General features: G+C 37.4%; 1 protein-coding gene across 2 annotated transcripts; it reads right to left on the bottom strand.

Annotated features, from left to right (window-relative positions):
* Positions 1-11,186: 11,186 nt before the first annotated feature.
* LOC141300065 (leucine-rich repeat-containing protein 4B-like) lies at positions 11,187-19,100 on the bottom strand. 2 transcript variants are annotated; one of them, XM_073830368.1, is made up of 5 exons: positions 18,668-19,100; positions 18,513-18,580; positions 15,719-15,858; positions 15,340-15,610; positions 11,187-14,750 (listed from the first exon to the last, which is right to left on the bottom strand). In XM_073830368.1, the coding sequence occupies exons 4-5, from the start codon at positions 15,580-15,582 to the stop codon at positions 12,819-12,821; spliced, it is 2,175 nt and encodes a 724-aa protein (XP_073686469.1). In that variant the 5' UTR covers positions 15,583-15,610; positions 15,719-15,858; positions 18,513-18,580; positions 18,668-19,100; the 3' UTR covers positions 11,187-12,818. The 2 variants fall into 2 exon arrangements, with proteins under 2 accessions (XP_073686469.1, XP_073686468.1); XM_073830367.1 differs by having other exon boundaries at positions 15,728-15,858; positions 18,668-19,098.
* Positions 19,101-20,233: the final 1,133 nt, after the last annotated feature.

The raw sequence follows: 20,233 nt of genomic DNA on the forward strand, positions 1-20,233 counted from the left end.
TGAGGTGAAGATAAAGCACACACCCAAACACATACAGAAGATGTTTCACACACTTTCTGCTCCCTCGATCCATTTATCTTTACAGCTAAATGTCTAAAGCCCACTAGATCGTAGATCCGTTATCAGTTTATAATATAAACAGTTTACCCAAACGGTGTTGAATAAAAAAAAAAAAGACATTAATTGACCTGTTTTAATGGCCTAGACAACATGTATTAAAAAGTGATGATGGGAAAATGCGGATTTTGTCACCTAGTATTGATTGGGATATGGTTTTTGACAAATGTTGTTGAATCTTAAAAAGTCCAGGGCATATTTATTCTCAAAATTAAAATGACAATATATATATATATATATAGTCAACTTTGGAAGTGGATCAAAACCTTTCATCAAAGTTGTCCTAAAAGCAAAACAATACCTGTGTTTTTGTCTTAGGACAACTATGATGAAGTTTTTTTTGATCCAGGTCAAATGTTGACTAATATATACTATATATATAAACGCTCGTCTAGCATACTTTTGCATTACTTTCATGGCATTTAAGAAGGCATTTATCCTATATATATATATATATATATTTAGCATATTTTATTTTATTATATTTTTTACATTTACCAATAAAAAATGTAAATATTTTGCATATTTTAGGGTATTTTTTTACATTACGTTCATGATATTTAAGGACATTTATTGCTAAAATATTTAAATATTATATTTAGCATATTTCAGGGTATTTATTTTACATTACTTTCATGATATTTAAGGACATTTTTAGATAAATATTTAATTATGTATTAAATTTAGCATATTTTAGGATATTTTTACATTAATTTCATGACATTCAGGCACATTTACAAATAAAATATTTAATTGTGCATTATATTTAGCCTAGTTAAGGGTATTTTTACATTACATTCATGATATTTAAGAACAGTTATCTTTAAAAAAAATAAATATTTATTATATTTTGCCTATTTTAGCGTATTTTTACATTACTTTCATCACATTTATTGATTAAATATTTAAATATGTTTAGCATATGTTAGGCTATTTTTACATTATATATATAATTAGGATATGAATAGCCAAGTATTGACAGCACAAAATCATAATAATAACAAAAACAAACCTTTCAGTTTGACTTGGCCAATTTACTGTATTAATTTGCATAAATCATTGCATGCAGTTGTGCTCAGCCACTTGGTGCTGCTGAGGCAATGCTGTAAGACCATCACCATAGTTTCTAGAGGTTTCCATGGCAACTGAGCCACTATATATCAGCCGAGATGGAGGGGAGAACAGCGGAGGAGAAGAGAGGAGAAGAGAGGAGGGGAGCAGAGAGGTGAGCTCTGGAAAGCAAAGGGGAGGGGAAAGCCAATGAGGGGAGCGGAGGGGAGAGTCAGACAGCAGGGAAAAAGGAGGAAAAAAAACACTGGCATGTCTTCAGAGACAATAAATACATGCATGTTAGAAAGAGAGAGAGAGAGCGCGCAGGCTATTTTCAGCCCGTGGTTGTCATGGAAACAGAGGCCTCGCTACTGATGCAGACGTTCAATGCTCACAGATGCTCGGCACTTGAATCTGATTAACAACAACTGGCGATTAGCTATCCCATATATATATATATATATATATATATATATATATATATATATATATATATATATCAAATATAACAAGTCAGTACTGTCAAGCCAACTTAAAGACTGTGACCTTAACCTACAGAGCCTTAGAAAGCGCTCAGATGAATACCACACAGTCACTACAGATCACACAAAGCATCACAGAGATGCATTTCACACTAATGTGGACGCAGCCGAACACTTCTGTCAGTCGAGTGTACACGAGAAACGAGACGGTGGAAAAATACAGTAACGCATACAGTCGGTCACTGAGCGCCATCAATGCAGATGATTTCCAAGAGCGAAAGCACTATATGCTGATGCTCGATCACTGTTTTCAATCACTTGATTAGCAGCTCCCCCTCACTCGCTCCTCTCTGAAGGACAGAGGGTTTCCCACATTTCACAGTTGCTATGGAAACGCTGCAACGAGAACAGGGAGTGTATGCAGGAAGTGTGTGTGGCGTATAGGTGAGGCCGCAGGAAGAGCAGGACCGAACCAAGATCTCCCACATACAGTTTTCTAGAGCTACATGCTACTGGCTACAACTTTGTTTTTTTTTGTTAATGTTTCTGAAAAGTCTTTTCTGCTCACCAAAGCTGCATTTATTCGATTCAAAATACAGTAAAATTAGTAAAAATGTGAAAAGTTACTGCAATTTTAGGATGAAATTTATTCCTGTGATACAAAGCTCAAGGTTCCTACGCAGTATGGAAAAGTATGGAATTTGATTTAAAGGGGTCATCGGATGCCCATTTTCCCCAAGTTCATATGATTCTTTAGGGTCTTAATGAAAAGTCTATAATATACTTTGGTTAAAAATTCTCAATAGTAGTGTAATAAAACATCAAAATCAGCTTTCCAAAACATCAACTCATTTTATTGCATGGTCCCTTTAAATGCAAATGAGCTCTGCTCGCCCTGCCCCTCTCTGCTGTGGGATTATGAGACGTAATGTTTACTTTAGCCGCATTTAGCAGCATTTAGTGGCAAAACTTGCCAACAAGCACATTATTAAGAAATGCCGTTTTAGCGGCCTCTGTCTATGTGCCGTCACACCGACAAGAAGCTGAGAATTACCTGATTTTAAAAAATGATCTTTGGGTGTATTTTTAGCATTGTAGGGTGGTTGTGTACACAAACTGCCAACAAACATTAATGTTCAAACAACATGTAAAAGTTAGTTTGCATCCGATGACCCCTTTAAGTAATTTCCAGGTCTGGAAAAGTATGGAAAAAAGAAAGCAGTGTATGGAAAAATATTTGCCTTAATAGATGTTATTTACACAAAGTGAAAAAAACATATTTTCTTAAAGAGGTCATATGATGTTGCTAAAAAGAACATTATTTTATGTATATGTTGTAATGCAATGTGTTTATGCAGTTTTAGGTTCAAAAAACATTATTTTTCACATACACGTACATTATGGTTGCTCCTCTTTGCCCAATCTTTCTGAAGATTTTTACAAAACTCATTGTTGATGGAAACTGAGGTGTTTTCTGATTGGCCAGCTATCCGGTGCATTGTGACTGGCCGTATACCTCAAGCTTGTGATGAAAATGTTATGCCCCTTATCATGCTGTTTCTAGGCATGGCGCGACAGAAACAATAAAACCCATTATAAACAAGGCATTTGTTGCATCCAGTGGGTACATAACTACTGATTATAATTCTGTCTTTTTACGCGTTGCATTGCATCACGCAACACCATGTCTGCATTTGCGATTGTAGAACGAGAAACAACAAGCACTACTCTGCACTGCTCAAAACTCGCCTTTGAATAGTCCTGTATTCTTTAAAAATGAAAACATACTTACAGGCCTTCAGTCAGAAGCGAAGACTGTTCTTGCAACATTGGAATTGCAGTATTTGCAGTGTTGGCCCTTCTTTTTCAGGACCTCTGCAATTGGACTGGGCATGCTCTCAATCAACTTCTGGGCCAAATCCTGACTGATAGCAACCCATTCTTTCATAATCACTTCTTGGAGTTTGTCAGAATTAGTGGGGTTTTGTTTGTCCACCCGCCTCTTAAAGGACCAGTGGGGGCGTGTTTTAGGGAGATGTGGCTGAGTCTTAACTTTTATAATGAATATCTCTTTGGTTTTGAGACTTTAAGTTTCACAACTTTACAGATCTTATCTATGCACAAACAAGAAACTGCATCATATGACCTCTTTAATGTTTCTGAAAAGTCTCTTCTGTTCACCAAAGCTGCATTTATTTAATTAAAAATACTGTAAAATTAGTAAAAATGTGAAAAGTTATTGCAATTTAAAATTAGGGATGCACCGAATGTTCGGTAACCGAAATTATTTGTCGAATAGCCGAAAAGGCCAAATAAATTATACAGAACAATGACGTGACGCGATCAAATAGATGCATGCACTAATGCAGCAAATATGTGGGCAGTGTTGAAGCATCTAAAACTGTCAAAGACACAAAGATCATTACAAGCACCGACAGCAAGAAACTGTTTAGTATTGCATTGCATGTCTTCGATGAGAAGAGAAAGGGTTGGTTGTTGCTGGTTACTGTATGATGACTGAAATCACCAAATGGCTTTAAACCATTAGTAAATAAACTACAAAATGTTATGTTGTCTAATACATGCACAAATTGTATTTATTCTGACAGCGCTGCACAAGCTCCTTAGCCAGGGATCAAAGTCCAAAGTGCGAATCTGTGCTGAAACAGCGTAATGAGAATCATTCATAAATCTGCTGCTGTCAGCAAAAAGTAGTACTGAGGTCTTCTTGTGGGGTTCCGCCAAAATAAAAGTCAACATTTATAAATGTAAAATAAAATAAAACAGACAAAAATAATGATAACAATCATTACAACAGCTCTATTAATACATGTATTATAACACTCTCCTTTGCTCAGCAAGGCTGCATTTATTTGTAAAAATTCCTGATTCAAGAAGGGGGTCTTAAAATTTGCCAAAGAATATTATTTTACTAACTTATTCATTTTAAGTTAAATTGTGCTTTGTTGGTAGGCTATAATGCTAGAATGTTAAAAACATTCAGTGTTAAGTAAATATTTTTAAATTTTGGCTATTTAATTTATGCAATGGTGAAAAAATTTGGCAAAATACAAGGGGGAAAAACACGAAAAACCGTGTTCAGTAATCAGCCTTCAGCCCAGTGTGTAATTTTGTTTGGCTTTGGCCAAGAATTTTTATTTCGATACATCCCTATTTAAAATAACAGTTTTCTATGTGAATGTAATTTATTCCTGTGATACAAAGCTTGAGGTTCCTATGCAGTAAGGAAGTAATTTCCAGGTCTGGAATATTTAGCTTTTTTAGACTAGAAAATTAAGAAATAATAAAAACAAATGATACAAGAAGTTTGTTTTCATGGCAGCTGTTTACTGATTCTTTAGTGATTGTCAAACACGACTGAATGAATTCAAGGTGCCCTTTTACATTATGCAAAATGTTTTGCATTTTGGGTTTCTTCTCGATATTCTTAGCACTGTATAACATAGCCTCAAGGACCTTTGCAAACATAAAAAATATACAGACTTTTATGTGCACACGCAAATTCGTTAAACTTAGCATATAGAAGGATGCACACTGAGCATTGTGTCATCAGCCTATTTTGAGATGTGGTTTCTTGGCTGCCACAGAGTATGCATTAAAGAGACCTTAGGACTTGAAATATGTCATACTGCACTAACAAAGCCCAACTTTGAACACTTTTTTTAATATAGAATCTTAAACTTGACAAATAGGACAATGCACACAGACATATTAAGCCATTTTGTGTCATGTTTTTTCTGCCACCACAGAGGATGTGCTAAATTGGACGTTTTTGTTAAATATGGTCCGAAAATCTACTGAGAGGTTTGGAAATTTGAGTTTGGAAAAGTATGGAATTTTGAAATGGAAATTGTGTAGGAAGCCTAAAAGCTGAATTTTCAGCATCATTACTCCAGTCTTTAGTGTCACGTGATATTTAGAAATCATTCTAATATGCTGATTTGCTGCTCAAAAACATTTCTGATTATTAGCAATGTTGAACACAGTTTGGGGTTAGTAAGATTTAATAAAATAAATAAAAATTATAAAATAAAAATACTTCAGAAAGGATAGATTAAATTGACCAAAAGTGACAGTAAATAATGTTACAAAAGATTCTATTTTAAATAAATGCTGTTTTTTTTTTTTTTTACTTTCTATTCATCAAAGAATCCTGAAAAAAATATACACACTGCTGTTCAAAAGTTTGGGATCATTAAGAATTTTAATGTATTTTAAATAAGTTTCGAATGCTCATAAACACTGTTTATTTGATCTAAAATACAGAAAAAAAAATTAATGTTGTGAAATATTATTACAATGTAAAATAACGTTCTTCTATTTTAATATACATTAAAAATCTAATTTATTTTTGTGAATTTTTCAGCATCATTACTCCAGTATTCAGTGTCACGTGATCCTTCAGAAATCATCCTAATATGCTGATTTATTATCAGTGAGAAAACAGTTGTGTTGCTTAACATTTTTTTGGAACCTGTGATACTTTTTATCAGGATTTTTGATGAATAAAAGTTGAAAAAAAAAACAGCATTTATTTAAAATAGAATGGTTTACTAACAATATACACTGCTGTTCAAACATTTGGGGTCAGTCAATTTTTATTCCTTCTTTTTTTGAAAGGAATTACTACTTTTATTAAGCAAGGATGTGTTAAATTGCTAAAAAGTGATAGCAAAGACTTTAGAAAAAAATTTAGATTTTAAATAAATGCTGTTCTTTTAAACTTTTTATTTATCAAAGAATCCTGAAAAAGTATCACATGGTTCCAAAAAAATGGATTCTAATAATAAATCAGAATATTAGAATGTTTTCTGGCTGATGAAAATTCAGCTTTGCATCACAATAAAAAAAAATATTTTAATGTATATTAAAATAGAAACCATTATTTTATTTTGTAATAACATTTTGCAGTATATTTGTTATTTTTTCTGTATTTTTGGTCAAATGCAGTCTTAATGAGCATAAGAGACTTTTTTAAAAACATTACAAGTCTTACTGATCCCAAACCTTTGAACAGTAGTGTATATCACCATTCGTTTCCACACAAATATAAACTGTTTTCAACATTGATAATAATAATAACTGTTTCTTGAGCAGCAAATCAGCATATTAGAATGATTTCTGAAGGATCATGTGACACTGAAGACTGGATTAATGATACTGAAAATTCAGCTTTGATCACAGAAATAAATTACATTCTAAAATACATTACAATAGAAAACAGTTGTTTTAAACTTTAATAATATTTTACAATTTTCCTGTATTTTTGATTAAACAAACACATTCTTAATAACCCCAAGAGACATCTTTCAGAATCATTAAAGAAGTCGTAATTATTCCAAACTGTTGACCTGTAATGCACATCATTTTTCCAGATTACTTGTTACTTGCCACTAGATATTCTCTAATAATAATGCTAAACTGCATATTTCACCATGCTTAATTTCTCCTCTCGCATAGCATCATTTACACTTGCATCAGTAGTTTGTATAGATTTATTTACTTCCTTGAGTAGCTGTGTAATAAGTGGGATGATGTACAGTCATCCGGTCATTATCACAAACAAGACCGAATCACGCTGTCCGATGTGTTTTGCTGTAATGACCGACCGACTGTACATTATATGAGTGGCTGAAAATCAAAACGGCTTGATGTGGTTCCCAACTGCTGGGTTGCAAGGTCACAATGACATTTGCTGCATGCAAACAATTAAATGCAACTAACCTGACTACTGTATAAACATGCACAGTTAAAATTAAAGTTAAATTAAAGTAAAAAATCTAAATGTTGATTTTAAGGTGAGACACTGCAGGTGAATAATAAAAAAAAAAGTTATCACCTTACTTACTCAGTTGATTGATTACATTGATAATTGCAAACATTTTTTGTTTTACAAGTTTTCTAGAATGTTAGGTTTAAATATGCAAATGAGCCATTATTTAATGAAATATGCGCTAATTTGCATACATTTCTAGAACAAAAATTTTAAAACTGCATGAAGTCAGTTTCGAAATTCTTGTTTAATTTTTTTGACATATTAGAGTCAAATGTTTTTACTCATCTCATTTTGTCATGACATAATTTAGCAAATACCTAGGCAGACAACTATATATTTTTTTACAGTTTTTGGGGAATAAATTGTTGTATAAAATCAAGCAAATTCTATATGAACAAATCCCTCTGTAAAAACATATATAGGATACAGACAAGAATAAAAATGTAAAGTTTGGTGTGTGTAAGCGCTACTGGAGATTTATGGCTCAGTGTAGGAGAAAAAACATATTCTGAGAAAGCGGCCTTTAAAAATATGTTTTGTAATTGAAATCTATTAACACAAATAGATAAAGTGCTATAAAAGAAAAACTTAACAGTGTCTTTGGGGTGTTTTCTTTCCACTAGTCTGAAAAACACTTAATGTAAAAGAAAAAAGCCTCAGAAAAAATCTCAAATTTGACAGGTGCATGAAAACAGCGTTTTTGCCTGCAGTGTCTCTCCTTAAGTACTTTTAACTTGTATGATAAATAATTGAGCTCAAAGTCCAACATATAATCTGGCAAATGAACAAAAGAAAGACTGTTTTTAGACAATTTTACAATTTGGCCACGCCCCTTCTCCAAAACCCCGCCCACAACAGACACAAGTCACATGCAGACAGCACTGATTGGCTATGAAAAATACACAAGCCACGCCCCCTTCAAAACGCTTCCAAAATATCTGTTTATAAATTGTTTACAGCACCTTTAATCAAAGACACGCAGTCAGAGTGCTAAAGCCAAAAATGTCCATGTTTTATTGGTAAAGAGCATCTGTGTAGCGAATGGCATAGTGCAGAGGCTCACACGCAGTTAAGCATTTGCCACGACCTTTGACCCGGAACTGAAGGCCAATCAACTAGCTCTCCACAGCATCAACATAGAAAAGAAAAGCAAACGAACTCAAAATACTCAGTACAAATAAATAGGTAAACAGATGAAGAACAGAGCTAATGAAACAGAGCTGATATCAGCTGTTACTGATTTTTTTTTTTTAATGCAAAAACTTTTGTTTTGTTTTTTGTTTTTTTGAGGAGTGTGTTGTTCTAAAGATAGAGATACAGAGAAATATACGAGTGAATCTCATAAAATTTGTCAAAAACTGGTAAAATTTCACCAAAAATTGTATTATTTTGACTTTTTTTTTTTCTTGCAATGTGACATTTCATCAGAAAAAACTACAATGACAAAAAAAAATTCAAAATTGCGAATAAAAAAAGCAAGTGTTGTACTCACTGCTTTATGGAAGCCTGTTTCCGCCACTGAATAAAAAAAAAGAAGAAAAAAAAAGAGGTTATTGCAGCTTATCTCACAATTCTGACTTTAAAAAAAAAAAAAAAAAATCATTATACAAACTCGCAATTCTGACTTTTTTCTCAGAAACTCGCAATTTTGAGTTATAATGTCAGAATTGCGTCATATAAACTCGCAATTGCAAAAAAAAGTCTGAATTGTGAGTTTGTATCATGCATTTCTGAGAAAAAAAGTCAGAATTGCATGATCAGAATTGCATGATATAAACTCGCAATTGCGAGCTAGTCAGAACTTTGAGATATAAACTCACAATTCTGAGAAATGAAGTCAGATTTGTGAGATATAAACTCGCAATTCTCAAAAAAAAAATTCTCCTCATAAATTGACTTTATAACTTTCAATTGCGAGTTTATATCTCACAATTCTAAGAAAAAAAGTCAGAATTGCAAGATACAAATTTGCAATTGCAAGCTATAAAGTCAGAGCTATGAGATATAAACTCATAATTCTGAGAAATGAAGTCAGAATTGCATGATATAAACTCGCAATTCTGTGAACATATCAGTCTTTTTTCTCCTCAGAAATGAACTTAACTCTCAATTGCGAGTTTTTATCTCACAGTTCAGAAAAAAAGTCAGAATTGCGGGATGTAAACTAGCAATTGCGAGAAAAATTGTGAGATAAAAAGTAACAATTACCTTTTTTATTTTTTTATTCAGTGGTGGAAACAGGCTTCCATACTGTTTTATGCTAATTTGTATATAAAAAATTATATTATTTTTTATGTATTATACACAATAATGATAATCTACAATACAGTATGGGAATTACAAACAAAATCGAAAGTGAACTTCACAGCACTAGCACTAAAATTAGCTTGATTATCATGAAATGTCACAAAGAAAAAAAATATTTTTCTATATGCACAATACAATTCTGTTCATTTGATGCTGTGGTGAAACACGGCCTGTTTTCATGAGATTCACACATAAATAGGAGAGAGAAACGCAGATAGTTTCCAGAAAGCTTCGTTCTGTTTCAAATCCTGAAGAACGCATGTTCTGCTAATGGTAAGTCAAAAAATAGAGAATATTTACATCTTTAGATTATATACATGGCAATACATGAACACATGGTCAGTGTGAGAAGGTGATATAGAGAGAGAGAGACGGAGAGAGAGAGAGACCCACCACCACATTAAGAGTCTACAGTGATGATACTGCTTCATATAATAGTCCTAATACAATCTTTCTGTGCTGATTCAGAAACGGGTCTCAGCCCCAGTGTCTTCATCTCACAGCCAGTGAAATCAGCTTAGAGCAGCTTTCTAAAATGGGGAAAGCTTGAGATGAATTGTCTCTCGGTAGCCGTAAGGTTAATGTGATTTTACTGGCCACAGAGAGGATGCATAGATGAGAAGAGCAACCTGCTACAGGACGACACACATCTGAACGCTGATGTACTGAATCACTCGGGCAGGTAAGCGTTTGGCCGTTTTATGTTTCACGAGTTTGTTTCTATAATAAAAAAAGAGGTATGGAATGGCTCGAATGCAAGCCTAACTCAAGCATTTGTGGCTTTTAGTTGATGCATGTTAGTTATATGCTGGTGTAATCGCCAAAATGATCAGATATATATGCATTTAGAAATGTAAGACTTTCTCTTCTAGGAAAATGATCCAATCAAATACTCTAGAATGAGCTTTAGCAATGCATTCGCAATTATATAGATGTGTTCATATATTAGATCCAGAATCAACGCAAATACTGTATACCTTTCTATGTGTTTGTTCTCTTTGTAAGATCATGTGCACCTCGAGTCTTTTCTGGACACAAAGCGAGGCACGGAGTACACGTTCCTCACATTAACTAACCTTTTGCTTATGCGATACAGACGTAATTGTGATCTACCTATGTTCCGCATCAGCAGATGAGGGTCAGGTGCTACAATAAGCTTTTAAGAGCATTTCCTGGCAATGATGTTGTTGCTAAGCAACTCCACTGGATATTCAAACACAATCAGCTTTCGTACTGTAGGGAGAAATATGGAAAGAAGCAGAACAAAATATATAGTTTGCCCTATAATTGCATTACGAAGAATAGCAGGGAGACGTTTGAAGGACTGGTGGGATGCATTGTGAAACTATGTATAGCACTTCTTGTCCTCAATCAAACGACTTGCCAGCATTTGAAAACACCCAACAATCTGATAAAAGATGATGAATTGGAAATTAAAAACCGAATAAAGTTTAATGCAGCAATTACAATAATACACGCATGTGTACTCTACTCCAATTAATGGCACATTGCACATTGTTATTATACAACTTCAAAGCCATTCAAGGATGAATAGAACGCTTTATGTAGTCAGCAGTTGTCGTATGGCTCCCACGAAGGACCTGCCAGTCCGCGAATCTCGTCAAAGAAAAATACTCTCCGAAAGTGAGGCATACAAGTTTCCCCAAATGGATGGCTAACGTTAAATTTTCGAAGCGGCCCAAGAGCGGTATTATTCCCAATCCCTGAACCCTGATTCCCAAACCCGGCGATTTGGTCTATAAACAGTATACTTGAAAATCTTTACATTAGATTACATGTCATATTGCAAAATCTTTCATCAGAAAAATCTGGACATTTTCACAATGTCTTTCATTCTCTCTCTGTTAAAAATCTAAAATTTTCATGTCGGCGAAATCTCCTGTGCTGCGTATATCCCAGTGTATTTCAAAGCTTTAATACAGCTTGTTTTAAAGTCAACATGAACTCAAAATGGACGCCGTTTACGTTAACACACATTCCGCATTGTGCACGAGTCATCGGTGCACGTTATGAAAAGAAAAAATATCTTCAGAATCTTTTATCAAAATGTAACCTGCTCCGGGCTACCGTCGTGAATCCCTCTGGACTCCGTTCGCAATCCAATCAATTCCTGATGAATAAAGTCAAGTCCATCGGATATCCTGCTTCACACACAAATACTACAGAAGTTAAATGGGTTGCGAATGGCGTTTCATGTTGACTTTAAGTCCAGACACGTTCTGCGCACATCAAATGCCAGTGAAATAGCCCTTACACACTGCTGTTACTCTTCAATTCAGGCGAAAAGACAAACACATGACACTCTTCAAACGCAGTTATGCAGGTACCACAGACAGGCCCCTTCGCTGAGGACGGCAGCCAAGTACTCTTATTGTTCGCGTGGAAAGGCTTCTTCTCTCTGCCCTCTCCTCTAGGTATGATGAAAGTGTATGTCACCCTGAAACTGGTGTCTTTTCGAGTTCAGGTTTCTGAGCTTATGAACTGATCCTCACTTGTGCTAGATTCAGAATGGCATCATGACGCAGAGTGAACATGAGCATGTGTTCTGGATCACAGCAGTTTAAGTCTTTATTTTTGAATTCGTCTCGTCCCTTACACACACACACATACACACACACACACACACAGGTACACTACCTACCGAGGTGAGTACGATGAATAATGATGTCAACCTCCGGGAAGTGTAAATGTGTGTATGCTTTTATACAGGTCTGTTAGCTGCTGTACATCGGTGTGTGTACTCGGTGTCGCTGGACTGTGGCAAACCAACACTTAAGTAATTACACTACTTTTAATATAGACTATATTTTTTTATACGCGGACACAACTCATAAGAACTGCAAAAAAGACGCTTGCTTTGGCACATAAGTACTCAATAGCGCCATGTCCACTTCATCAGTAAAAGCCTGTCTCTCGGTTCACTGAACGGAATATTCCATAGAATCTGTCGGAAAGGAATGGAGTTCCAAGAGTCAAAGACAGTCACACTGGCGTAAAAACCAGTCTACTTCCCTTCCAGCGTGTGCACGTGTATGCGAGGGTAATCAGATCTGGGTCTCCTGAACGCTCTCCTTGGAGCCATTTGATAGCAACAGCGGCTCAGTCTGCACGTTGGGAACGTGACTAAGGCCTTTCAGAGTCCCGTGGAAAGTCATCGCCATTGGGATGGGAATTGGCAGGGGAGGGGAGGTCGAGCCAGGGTTGGAGTGGTCGCCGGAACTCCCCATTTTCATGGTCGAAGCCTGATTTTGCGACGAAAGGTTGGGTTTGTTGTTGAGCATTCCAGAGGCCATGTTCAAGCCAAGCACGTTGTTGTTAAAGTGGTGCGCTTTGTAGTAGTGATTCAGGTGGTCCGTTTGCCCAACGCTCGGGAGGGTCATGATCTCAGGGTCGTGATTCCTCGGACTCTGTCCGCCGCCTCCGCCAGATCCTGCTCCGGTGTGGACGGTGCTCCCTCCCGTGATGCCGCTAGCTCCGCCGGCAGATCCGATCTCGTCTTCGACGTTGATGATCTCGATTGCACGTGCCGGCCCGTGGTGTTTGTGCAGTTGGTGCTGCTTGCGAAGCTTGTAGAAGACAACCAGCATCACGGCCGCCATGAAGGTGATGGCCACGAAGCAGCCGATGATGATCTTGGTCGTCTTCATTACGTCCTCAAGACCCGACAGATTGGCGACGTCCGTGATGGAGACCGTGAACGGGCGATCTGGTGCACGCGTAGCTCGTGGTGACAAAGAGGATAGCATTGAACCAGTGGGACCTGCTGAGGCGGATGCAGCCGTTGGCCCTGGAAAACTAATTAACGTCTCGTTGATGAACTGCCGTGCCGAGCCGTGGCTATCTTGCCCGGTCTCGACGGTTTCAACGGTGACAGTCGTGAAGTAGCTGTAGCCACTGCCTGGGTCAGATGCGGAGACATTAAGCACAGCAGTTGCTGTGGTGTTGCCAGCGGAGTTGGTGACCATACATGTGTAGGGTCCTGTATCTTGCATGGTCACGTTGGTGAAATTCAGAGTTCCGTCATGCAGGACCGAGATCCGGACTTTGTATGCTCCGTGGGTCATCAAGGTTCCATTGGGGGTCAACCAGTTAACAGAAGTCATGGACGTCCCGGTGCGGCATTTCAGCTCCGCTGCCATTCCCTCGGTCACGTTTAGGTCTGTGGGTGGCTCCACAATCACAGGTGCGTAGCAGGTGAAGTCTCGCTGGTCGAGGTCACCAATGTACCTGCCCTTAGTCCCTGGTGGGGCATGGCAACGTGCACAACAAGTGGAGTTATCAGGAACAGTTTCTTTAAGCCACCAGCTCAACCATAGAACGTCGCAGTTGCAAACCCAAGGGTTGTGGTTCAGATGGACACGCTCTAACTGCTGCAGAGGGGTGAAGAGATCGTGGGGCAACGAATGCAGAGAGTTATGGGACAGATTGAGCTCCTCCAGGTTCTTGAGGTCATCGAAGGCATTCCTCTCAATGACGGAGATCCGAGAGTGCATGAGCCAGAGTTTGCGTAGAGACACTAGGCCTTGGAAAGATCCAGGACGCACCACTCCCAGTTGGTTTCCCGACAGTTCCAGTTCCTCTAGCCGCACAAGAGGCGTCAAGTTGGGTACATCCTTAAGCCCGCACATCCCCAGATTCAGGAAACGTAGATTCAGCAGCCCCTCGAACGCAGCCTCAGAGATGAAACTGAGTTTGCGGAGCTCTCCGAGGTCTAACCGTCGCAGCGACGGCACGCGGTGGAAGGCGTACGCCGGGAGTGTCTCTATGGGGTTGTTCCTTAGCCAGAGTTCACGCAGCTTGCTCAAGTACTCAAACGCCTGTGATGGTACCAATGGTAGTCTGTTGTCAAAAAGCTCCAGGGTGATAAGATTGGGAAGGCCATTGAAAGCTCCCACTTCTATCTGACGAATCTGGTTCTTAGACAACTGTAAAATTTCCAGATGGTTCAGGTGCTTGAAGGTGTCTGACCTGATCACCTGGAGAAAAAAAGAGAGGAAGAGAATATAGTAAGTCATAACAGCTGACTCTTTCTCTATGCCTTTGTGTTAGTATGCATGCACATGAAAGTTGCATCTTTGTTGCTATTTCAGTATGTGCGTATGCGTGACCATCTGTCACTCTGTGATCAAAGATGACTGGTTTACAATGCCTCGAAGGTTTAACTAACAGAGCTCGTTGTTGACCAAGTATCTTTAGCAAGTAATGAAAATTTGTGTTCCATTTTAAATAGAAATGGCAATATGGCAGTTCAATGAATATCTTGGGTACTTCCGTAATCACCACCGGTTGATTAGTTTGAAGTTTTAGGAGCAGTATACCAATGAAACGGTTAATGTTCTGCATTAAAATCTGAGCAACTTCTTTTTATTGAGACATCTGGAGTAAACTGGTCCCTAATTGATTCTCTTTCAATTTTAATCTGAGCATTTCTCCTTTTTCTAACAACTAAAAGCTGGGAAGGTTCTATACTGCACGGTTGCTTTTATAAGTACCTAATTTCAGTAAATATGTGTCTAATTGCTGGAAAACGTCCTATACACCTGTTTGGGGTGTGAAGGAGGTTACCTGTATGGAGTTCTCCTGGAGGTTGAGGTATCGAGTATTGGACGAGATACTCTGTGGAACTTCATTTAAGCCTTTTCTGGTACAAATCACTCGACTGGCTTGATTGGAACAGCTACAAGGAGCAGGACAGGCGGGACTGGCTTCGGCCAATCTAGGTCCGAGGAGGTGTGGCCACAACAGCAATTGGACCAACCAGATGAGGGGGGAGGGGCTGAAAAAGCCTGTTACCATAGCAGCCTGCATGGCAACTGAGTCATGTCCTGCCCCTTTCCTAAAACAAAAAAGGCAAACAGTTAGTGCCAAAAAGCCTCAAAACTTCTTAAACGGAAACGGAAGCATTTTCAATATCGACATCCACAAAACAAGAGAGAGAATTAACTTTTTTTACGATTAACTGGTGGAATCAGGTATCTTGTGGCATCCAAGTGTAATCCACACAGTTGTCAACAGCACTGGACCCTGCTACGAGAGTCTTCTGCTTGCCATCAGAATCATCACAGTCAGCACTGGCCTTGCTTACTGGAAGAAAATACACGGGAGGGGGAACGAGAGAGAGAGGACGAGAGAGGTCAAAAACTGCATATATGTACAGCTTATCGTATTTCATATAGCTAAGGGTGTGGGGGTCAGTACATCAGCAAACTAAAAACTCTGACCTGTGCAATTAAATGTTGTGACCTCCAGCCCAACCGGAGTAGAATTTAATTTCAGTTCATTTTTTACTGCTTATTTTAAACCTTGAGTGGGTAGTCATAATTGTAACACAAAATGTTTTCATTTTTTCTCATCCATGGAAAAAAACCTTCCAGACTTTAGACTTGGATAGGTCTGGCCTTGACTGAAAAACTGAAAATGTTTAATTTAACTAGTGCTTCACACTGATTGAAGGCTACAGGTTGTCTTATCAAAACTATATCTCCCTATAAAACTGTATTTGCAAGTTCTGTAAACATAAAAATACATTATAAGAGAGAAAGATGTTAATATACAATAATGCAGCATTCACATTGTTACCTGGAAACAGACATTCAATATAAAGAAGTGTGTGCAACCACTGTGCATATGAGCTCTACGATTCTAGAGGTAAACAACTCCCATGTCTGAACACTGATGTTTACTATGAATAAATACAGAATAATGCTGATATTAAATGACCCATGACGAATGTAGGATGACAGTAATGCAATAGCAGCAGAATATGTTTGTATAAACAGCCTTTACAACTAAACATGTAGGCAAAATGGTGTTTGAGCATATCCTAACAGACAATAAATATGTAAGCCTCCTTATATTTAAATAAATGTTGTAATTGTAACTTTTTAAAATTAAATTCTACAAAAAAAGTGTTAAAATGTGACCCTAGACCAATAGGCAAAAACACATTGTATGGATTAAAATTATACATTTTTCTTTAATGCCAAAAATCGTTATATTAAATAAAGATCATTTTCTATCAAGATATTTTGTAAACTTAAAACTTAATTTTTGATTAGTCATATGCATTGCTAAGAACTTCATTTGAACAACTTTAAAGGCGATTTTCTCAATATTTACATTTTTTGCACCCTCAGATTCCACATTTTTAAATAGTTGCATCTCGACCAAATATTGTCCATACATCAATGGAAAGCTAATTTATTCAGATTTCATTTGATGCATAAATCCCAATTTCAAAAAATTGACCCTTATATGACTGGTTTTGTGGTCCATAAGTATAGATCTAACTTTAAGATATAAATTGAGCAAGAAGACCCTTATTATGAGGAAAAACCTGGTGCTGGTCATTTTTCTACTCTCATCCTACAAACCCAACAAATCAAGAAAAACATTTACACAATATCTGAAATTAACCTGCTTTCTTCAGTGTTGATGTTATAATGGAAAAATGTGGAACACAAACAAAAGATTTTACATGCAAACCAAAATGGGCAAAAATGTAGGTGTACAGCTTTACATACGAATAATATTATATATATTTTAGATTTAAATATATTTTAATATAAATAGTGCCTTTTCATGCACTTACATGACCACATGCATAATCAGTCTATAATTATGCACAAATAACATCCTACAAACCCCAGGCACAAGAAAAACGTGAGATTTTCATGAGAAGTTATCACGTTTTTATCCATTTTTACGTCAAGGCCTAAACAGGCATGCGCAGAGCGCAAGCGCACACTGAATAAGCCTTCAGAATGCCGGTAAGGCTATTTACATGTAGCCTAGATCAGAAAACAAACGACAAACAGTTTTGTTTAAAATGCATGACCTTTAGCTGATAAAAGCACATTTACTAAGTAAAACCAGAGTAGGATTGTGCATATAACCTGGCTCATTGTCTTCCCTCAGGAGTAATCCATTTTAAACGAACACAAAGAAAATCAAAATAAGATTTGAATATATTATCGTGTCATAATATGGCTTTAACATCTTTGTCCATCACACACAAGCGCATCTCGTTTGTGTGTGTGTGTGTGTGTGTGTGTGTGTGTGTGTGTGTGTGTGTGTGTGTGTGTGTGTGTGTGTGTGCGCGCGTGTGTGTGTCACAGGTGCGGTGGTGCAGCTTCACTGTAACCATGACAACGCTAAATTGATTTGCAGATGCTGGGTGTCGGAATCCGGTTGGGTGGCGGCGCTCTGTTTGCACTACGGCTTCGTTAAAACCAGCCACAGGCCAAAAAAAACGAGTCGAATGCACAAATTAAACGTCTATTTCATAAGCCGTGGTATTGATTATTAATTAACCTTCATAAGACATCAGATGCGGCGATCTCCATCATGACGGACAGAGTCCGCAGTGGGTCTCTTGCTCTTATATGAGAGAAAATCGGTGCATCTGAATGCGTTAGTGACTGCGGCGTCTTAACGGAGACCGTCGTACGCGCGTGAAATACACAAGTGAGGCCCCGACACACACAGGCGCGCGCGCGCTCCCTCGCTCGAAGACGCGCAACAAAATGGCACACGGGTGTCTGTGTAATTCACGGATAATGAGAAAGAAAAATGCAAATCAAGTCGAGCCGTCATTTACATCGGCGGCTGCGAATTTGCCACGATTCCAAACCATTCCAGATTTTTTATATGTCTATAAATAAACATCGAAAGAAATAATTAAATAAACAGAAAAGCTAAATAAATAAATAAAACCAACGCTGGATGAATGATCTTACCGTTCTCCTCTCATGCATCCATCACATCATCTGGATCCTCTTCTAATGAATCAGAACCATGTGGAAACCTATTAAATCAAATCAACTCCGTCAATCACCTATCGATCCATTTCACACCATTTGATATCGTGCATCTGATCAAAGACATATCGTACCTTTTCCTTTCTCCTCGACGGATCTTCTTCTAATGATTTTTTCCCTCCGTTGTTTCGGCGTCTCTCACAGATCCGGAGCGCGTCAGACGCGGTGAATAACGGTGAATATACAGTTAACAGACCATACCACCGCTGGAACAAAAACGATGCAATCGCTCGGTGTAAAGTGTGAAAATCGAATGTAATTTGATTATCCGGGCTATGAGGCGCACAAACCTACTGGCGCATTTTTCTAAGTGTATGCAGGCAGCTCTTGCGCGTCGTGGCCGTACAGAGGGACGGATGCTGCACCCAGCGCAACATCTTACGTAAAGTCCGTAGCGACGGTCCTGAATACAGCGACCAGCTGAAGAACGGACCACTGAGACATGCACAAAACACACCTGCTCTAGCCAGTTTCCATACATCCATGCATTCACACATCAGTCCGTGCATTCATCCTCGGTTTCATCCGCAGGCACGACTGTGTAGGACGACTGTCACATCATTTAGCCTTTGAGATTCTAATTCTACACTACTAAAGCTTAACATATGTGTTTACAATGGCAAAGCTGTTTGTCTAAACCAGTGGTTCTGAGGTGCTTTTTGCTTCATCATTTGCTGAAAACATTTAGATTTGTTAGTATTGCCTTGATGTGCATAAGCAAAAATGAATGATTAACCTGTGCTGTGGTTTAAAAATGTCTATTACAAACCAAGTATTTAATGCCATCTGGGTCATAATTTCTTGTATCTAACAGTTACCTTTTCGAGTCAAATTTGGCTGATTCTACCAAAAAAAGCTCACATGTGCACCTAAACAGTATTTGAATGTATACTTGCTTGTATATGTGACCCTGAACCACAAAACCAGTCATAAGGGCCAATTTTTTTGAAATTGAGATTTATACATCATCTGAAAGCTGAATTAATACGTCTTCCATTGATGTATGGTTTGTTAGGATAGGACAATATTTGTCCGAGATACAACTATTTGAAAATCTGGTGCCAAAAAAATCTAAATATTGAGAAAATCGCCTTTAAAGTTGTCCAAATGAAGATCTAAGCAATGCATATTACTAATCAAAATTTAAGTTTTGATATATTTAAGGTAGAAAATTGACAAAATATATTCATGGAATATGATCTTAATTTCCAAATGATTTTCGGTATAAAAGAAAAATCGATATTTTTGACCCATACAAAGTATTTTTGGCTATTGCTACAAATATCACACATTTATTATCATTTGGAGATTCAGCATTGTTTTTTATATTTCTGTTTGCAACCCTACACTCTTAAAAATAAAGGTGCTTTCACAGTGTACCGTTTTTGGTTCCACAAAGAACCATTCAGACAGTCAAAGGTTTTTTTAAAGAACCATCTCTTTCTTTTCTTTTTATAATCTGAAGAAACTTCTTTCGCCACAAAGAACCTTTTGTGAAACTGAAAGTTTCTTCAACTGTTAAAGGTTCTTTATGGAACCATTTAAACAAAAAAGGTTCTTCTATGGCATCGTGAAGCACCTTTATTTTTAAGAGTGTATTATATTTTACATGACATTCGGGAAACACTTTTATCTTATAT

Source organism: Garra rufa, chromosome 24 (assembly GCF_049309525.1).
Source record: "Garra rufa chromosome 24, GarRuf1.0, whole genome shotgun sequence".
In the NCBI taxonomy this organism is placed as follows: Eukaryota; Metazoa; Chordata; class Actinopteri; order Cypriniformes; family Cyprinidae; genus Garra; species Garra rufa.

Excerpts from the sequence above, each read along its gene's own strand:
- LOC141300065 (XM_073830368.1), bottom strand. The coding sequence starts at position 15,582 with ATGCAGGCTGCTATGGTAACAGGCTTTTTCAGCCCCTCCCCCCTCATC. Across the intron at positions 14,751-15,339 it reads TCCAGGAGAACTCCATACAG|GTGATCAGGTCAGACACCTT; the intron begins GTAACCTCCTTC and ends TTTTTTCTCCAG.